Genomic DNA, 6,537 nt, shown 5'->3' with positions numbered 1-6,537 from the left:
TTAGGGCAGGCGTTGTGGGGGTGCTAACACCTTCCCCATACGTAACCGACTTCCGAAACCAGAATTTGGTTTTGTAGACTTTGCCTTATCATTTTATGGTTTTTTCCATAGTTTTCCAAAATAAACTATGGTGGCGACTCCAAAACATTTTTTCAAATTTTTTCTCTTTGGATCGTCGTCCCGTAGCGATTCTGGTTGCGACAGACGGGTTCCTCACCAAAGCTCTGGCGTGACGGGCGGCGCTTACGCCCGATCGAGGATGAAAGTTAGAATTTGCTAAGCTTTCAAGATTAAGGTAAAACCAAATTAACTATAGCAGGCCTACAATTGGGCCGTAATTAAGATTTTGTTAATCATTGACCCATGAAGAAAACTATAAATACGAGTTAAGGGTAAGAGATAGGTGGTTACATTGAATGCACATTTACTTCACTCTCTCTATCTCTACCTTTTCATCTCATTATCAATACTGACTTGAGCGTCGGAGTGCCATTAGCAGGTACCCGGCCGGATTCAATTGAAGTGAACATTCGTCAAAAGAGGAACTTAACGAGGGAAGCAGGAGACCGGACGGTTTACCGTAGAAAAGTGTGCAGGAAGACTTGGTGATATTCCCAACACCGAAACACAAAACATTTTTGCTATATAAATGTATAATAGAAATAGAATAGAAACTTATTTTTTATTGTAGTTTACTCAATCTAATAAATCACGTCCAATTTTCTTATAAGAAATTATTTAAGAGCTTTACTATAATCAAACAGATTTCACAAATATTCCGATTATGTGACTTCTAAATCTAATATACAGAGTTATTTCTAATAATCTCATCTATCTCTCTGGAGATAAGGAATAAAAATATTCTTTGAAACTAAGTTTTTATGACTTTCAACAGAATATTTCAAGATTTTTTCCTAATACAAAAAAAGAGCAGTTGTTTTGAGTACAAGAAAAAGTTCTCCATGAGATAATATGGGATTTAGAAATAAAACAAGAGATTGCAAATCAGTTAATTTGTGACATTCTAACAACAGTTCAGTGATTGTCACAATCTAAGGTCCCATAAGATGACACAACTTACATAGACTTAGACTCATTACTTAGAAATATAGATAGATAATTGTCAGCTGGTTATCTAAAAGTTCTTATACCAGATGAGAACGTGTAAAAGAGTTTGATTAAAATGTTAATCCTCTTAAAGTGATGAACTTCTCTTGTATCTCAGCTACACTCTGAACAGAAATGGTTTTCTTCAGCTCCCACTTTGATTTTTCAGACAATCCTTGCTGAATCTCCCCAACAAGTTTTAGAATTGAGTTGGCAACACTTGATTCCCCAGAAGTCAGCTCAACTTTACGCTCTTGCAAGATTTCTAAGGCATCACATGTCTCCTTTCGTTTTGATTGAAGCTTCTGAATTTGATCATCAATTTCTTGGATTGCTGAAGTGTTCTTTTCAATTTCAGACTGCAACTGAGCTACTTTGTCTTTGTAGTCACTTTTTAGACTCAGAACTCTGCATTTCTTGGCCTCCAAGTCACCCAAGAATTTGTCTGCCTTTTCTATGTTCTCACTAGCCTCATGGAAAGCCACGCTGGCTAAGGGAATTTCTTCCACCAATTTTAACTTTGCTATCTGATCAGCACTAAGGGTATCATCTTTGCAGATTTGGGATGCAAGCATTGCAACTTCTATCACAGCATTGTTACAAGAGACCAAAGAAGAGAAGTCTCCAGCAAGAAGGGAAGAAAGCTTCTTCTTGCAGCACTCTATCGTTTGATCATCCATAGTTTTGGTGGAAGGAGCCACATGATCTGATGAACTCTGAGAATGAGGCATAACAAGCATGTCCTCCAAGTTATCAAGATAGTCCTCAAAATTCTCTAAAACAGTGGTCACAATGGGATACTTCTTCTCACCACATATCTGCATGCCAGATCCTTTTTCACAATCCATGTTGCCATAAAAAATCTCAGTTGTGTCAGTTTTCGCCACTTCATCGTCCAGATTGCATAAATCAAGGATTTCATTTGCATCTTGATCAGGGGCTAAAGACTGGCCAACACGAACACCTAGTCTGGCAGATTTCCTCTGGGTGCAGATTTGTTTTCTTCGTTTTAACTTCCTCTGGGTGCTAATCTCTTCTGTGGTATCTTCTTCAATCTCCACTGGCTTCAGTGCAGGGCTAATGGGCGTAGATTGTACAGCTAGAAAAGGACATATATACATCATTTAGTAAGAAACATATACAATGAAGAAAGGAAACAAAAGTTACTAGAATCTATGAGCTAAAAGTCAAGTTCTTCAGTAGCATATATAAGAGTATCCCAACTTATTTCACAAAGTTTAGACAAAATATTCTTGATTTGCTCATTTCAGGACTAAAATGTTCATCTCGTCACCTTCACTTTGCATGCAATTCAGAAAGACAACTGACACACCACCACACTTAAAAAATAAACAGAAGAAATAATCAGAAATATAAATCATCACTAACATGTCATCCTATTAATCTAGTATTACTCAATGTCATCAACAGGAGACTAAGTAAGCCAAGATAGGTAGAAGGTCTTTTATGGAGGAAAAAATGGAAGTGAATATAATCATCATATTGAAAAGAAAATTGCAAAACTGTGATATACAGCAAACCTTTTGTGGGAGTTTTTCCAGTAGAGAGTATCTGCCAACTAAACAAATCAAAGAATGCTTCAATACTCATGCTAGGAAAATTTGATTCGATGTATCTCTCAATATCAGGCTTGGTTCTCAAGCTATGGCCCTTGTTAGAAGGAGTCTGAAGAGATTTTGGCGGATATAGGTATCTATCTAGAAAATATCCAGCCTTGTTTGTCCTGCTCAACACTTTCCAGCCCCATATATCACCAGGATTTGGCCACCCTTCAGGTGCATATGGCAAACCTTCACCAGAAGAAAAAGGTGACACTGGTTGAAGATCAAAAGTTTTATCCTCACAAGAATTGCTTGCAATTGGAGAGCCATTCTCCTTTTCATCCTGGCAACTGCAATAACACAACACAGCATCAACTGAAGAATGTATAACCATACAGTCACTGCCATTTTCTCAAATTTCAGCCAACTAACGCAGAGATTATCACAAAAATACTTTGTATACAAAGGTAGAAAATTGTTGCTTACTTCATTCAGCACTTAGGAATTAAGCTAAATGTATTAACCATGGCCTCACAGTTAAAAAAAACGGTGAAAGAATAGTTTTTCAAACTCCAACAAGACAAAACAAAATGTTGAAAGCCCACAATGTGAGAGATGTAATATGCAAAACAAATCAAGAGTTTTCAACAGTTACTTGGTAGGCACAACATTGTCTCATCACTTTCTTGTGTCATGCAGCATCTTCTGAGAATTAGAAGAGTGGAGCCAGTGAACAAGGGTATGTACAGTGTCACTGTGATCAATTTAAACTGTGATGTTTAAAACCAAACACTTTTTTCAAACAAAAGTACAGTGGAAATATCTTTTAACAACTTCAACAACATGTACATGAGCCTTAAAACAAGAAAGTTTTCAATAATCAACATTTTTACATGTAGAAGCAGACATATTTTCAAACATGGGTAACATTTAAGCCTTTAAAGGTAAGGTTTAAGATCTTCACAAGTTCTCAGTAGAACACAAATAAATTGATAACAACCACCAAGCCATAATCAACATGGTCAAAAGCCTCAGAAAAACCCCTTCTTAGTGCTCTGACAAACTAGATTACTGTTTTGTCCAAAACACATCGGTACTGTAAATGATCAGCAGGTTTTGATAACCCAAAAAAAAAGTTGATATTTTTTTAATCAAGAAGAGAAAAATGGAACATTACCAAATTTTAGAAAACAAAAATGAAGAGAAGAAGAAAGAAGTAAAAAGGTGAAAACTTACAAGATGGGAATGGAAAGGTTTGATGAAGCCATGGTGGAAGAGGGAAGGGTGACAAGGGATGACTGAGTGTGCATGTGATTGATATATATTTGGTACCGTTCCTGCAAAGTGGGGTCCACCTCTGGATTTTATTTTTTATTAATTAACTACATGTTTTTTTTTTTACAAAAAGATTTTTAATTCTTCACAAAAATTCAAAAAAATGAAAAATGCGTTTTTGTCAAAGGAGGTTACAACTCATTTTAAGTATTTTGAGTATTAAAAAAAAGTTAATTTTAAATTTATGAAGAGAAAAAGAGATTAAAGAATGAAATAATAAATATAAGGCGTGTATAAAAATTTATTAATTGTGAAAATAATAATACCTTACAAAATTTTCAAATATCATTTCCTACATTTTCAATTATCATTTCCTAAGATTTTCAAATATCATTTCCTAAGATTTTACTTGGTCAAAGATTTTATTTTAACTCTGGTTCCCCAAACTTATGCTATAAATTATTTATATTTTATCTTTTCAGCTGTATTTTATTTTTAATTATGAATTTTAAAAAATCATAAAAAGGATAAATTATTTTCAAACACTGATATTCCTACGAAGAAATCATTTATCAGAATGAATTCTAAAGATAGAGTCATATTTTAAAGTACAACTTAAATTTTCCCCTTACTAAATATTCTTTATTGTATAACTTGTTTTTTTTTTTTAATTTTTGAAAAAAGAAATCAAATTGTATATCAAAATTAGAGTTTAACTTTCAAACAAATTGAAATTAAATACTTCAAACATAAATTATATTATAAAAGATAAATGTTATTACTTGTTTCAAAGAAGAATTAAAAACCAAAAGTTACTTTAAAAAAATTATTTTTTTCAATAACCATCCGAGTTTTAAAACATAAATTCCTATCGAGTATTTTTCAAAATACATTCTAAAATAGGGTTATTTTCATAACTTTTTAAAAAAGCTTATCCTGTAGTGCTAAAAATAGTTTTATTGTATCCTTTACGCTGTGTTTGTTTTGAAAATTTTACTATCATTCTTTGCGTATGATTCTTTGCGCAGATGAATTTTTGATTTTATTTGTATTTACTTTAAGATATTTAAAAGGATGGATAGTTAATTCTATTTTTTGTCGTTGGGAAGAGAATCGAGAGGATTTGATAATATTTATCCTAAAAATTAATTTTATCCCCTGTAAAATGATACTTTATTTGATATTTATCTTGAAAAGTACATACTGCATAATATAATAAATTGAATTCCAATAAAAAAGAATTAGTTCCGACTTAATTGAAAAATTCATTTATTAATTTTATTAATAATTGTATAATAAAATAGTAATATTATTCTTATAAGGTTTAATACCTATTTTGGTTCCTCTTTTGGGAGGGTTTGTTCCAAGTGGTCCCTTCTCTTTTCAAAAATTCACTTTAATCCTAATTTTCGCAAAAACTGTTCAAGTCCAAATTAATGTCCAAATAAACAAAATAAAACCAGTTTTCTCAATTTTGTTCCAAAAGTCAATTTGACTATGTGAGTTGCACTCAAATAAGTGAATGTACAAGTGTAATTATGTCACAATTTCAATTTTCTAAATCTGAATGATATGTCATGACTAAAACAATAATTGAATGCAGCATTTCAAATAGGAAAACTCCTTCTTGCAGTCAAANCTAGTGGACTTTAGGTGCAACACTCAACACTCATGTTCTACACTGATTTTAGTCACTCCAAAGTTTCTCACAAACTTGCAGTAACTACTCTCAAATGAGGCTTGATGCATCATAGATTTTAGCTACTGCACTCTTTTCTCTCGGTCAAGAAAACTGCTAAATCACTAACAAATCTCACACGGCAGATATGGTGCTTATGCACAATGGTTGTTTCAACACTCAACAATGGTAAAAACAAAGTGGTGTGCAGCTTTGGTTTCTCTCAAATGAAAGGATATAGGTAAATTTTACACAAATCTCACAGTTGCAATGAAAGGCACTCTGCTGTTGCAACACCAGAAAAAGAAATTGTGCAGTCCAAACACCAAACTGCTGCACCAGAAAGCAACTTCCGTATGAGCTTTCCTTGCTCCAATCTCCTTCCTAGAATTCTACCAGTGTTAGGAGACAACCTGTACTAGCTTCTGCACCAGTCTAGAACTCACACAGACCACNAATGTCCAATTAGGAATCCAAAAATTCAACTCTGCTGCTGCTCAGAAACTGCTAAACCAGATTGCACAGCCATAATTTTGTCAAACAACTTATGTGCAGGATTTTCAACAACTTAAATCAAGCAATTAAATGGTTTCCAATGAAAGGTGGCACTCAAAATGAACTTAAGAAAGGTTCTAGAATGGTTTTGAAAAGCAAGTAACGCATACAAGTTGAATAAACAATGAATTCGAACTCAAATTCAACATAGGCAAAATTGTTTGTTAAAATGCCTAAGAGAGTTCTTTGACTGATGCACCAGAATTAACAATTTTGCTTGGCACTGGTTCAGACAGCTTTTTCAAATAAGTGTTGTACAGTATGATATCTGGGCCGAGCGGTTAAAGATATATCTTATTCAAGATATAAAATAATCAAGAATATTTATTTAAAGATATTTAGCAACTAACCAGATTTTCA

General features: G+C 33.3%; 1 protein-coding gene across 1 annotated transcript; it reads right to left on the bottom strand.

Annotated features, from left to right (window-relative positions):
* Positions 1-986: 986 nt before the first annotated feature.
* On the bottom strand, positions 987-3,957 carry LOC106773477. The gene is made up of 3 exons (XM_022786395.1): positions 3,906-3,957; positions 2,649-3,019; positions 987-2,206 (listed from the first exon to the last, which is right to left on the bottom strand). The coding sequence occupies exons 1-3, from the start codon at positions 3,935-3,937 to the stop codon at positions 1,179-1,181; spliced, it is 1,431 nt and encodes a 476-aa protein (XP_022642116.1). The 5' UTR covers positions 3,938-3,957; the 3' UTR covers positions 987-1,178.
* Between the last annotated feature and the right edge of the window lie 2,580 nt (positions 3,958-6,537).

The sequence above is a fragment of the Vigna radiata genome, chromosome 9 (genome assembly GCF_000741045.1).
Source record: "Vigna radiata var. radiata cultivar VC1973A chromosome 9, Vradiata_ver6, whole genome shotgun sequence".
In the NCBI taxonomy this organism is placed as follows: domain Eukaryota; kingdom Viridiplantae; phylum Streptophyta; class Magnoliopsida; order Fabales; family Fabaceae; genus Vigna; species Vigna radiata.
The sequence above is the reverse complement of the archived record's forward strand: the minus strand, read 5'-3'. Positions and strand labels throughout refer to the sequence as shown.

Bases quoted from the DNA above. Each gene is read 5' to 3' on its own strand.
- LOC106773477 (XM_022786395.1), bottom strand. From the start codon at position 3,937: ATGGCTTCATCAAACCTTTCCATTCCCATCTT. The intron at 3,020-3,905 runs GTAAGTTTTCAC...GTGTTATTGCAG, and splicing joins AACCTTTCCATTCCCATCTT to TTGCCAGGATGAAAAGGAGA. The intron at 2,207-2,648 runs GTTTGCTGTATA...GTCCTTTTCTAG, and splicing joins TGGAAAAACTCCCACAAAAG to CTGTACAATCTACGCCCATT.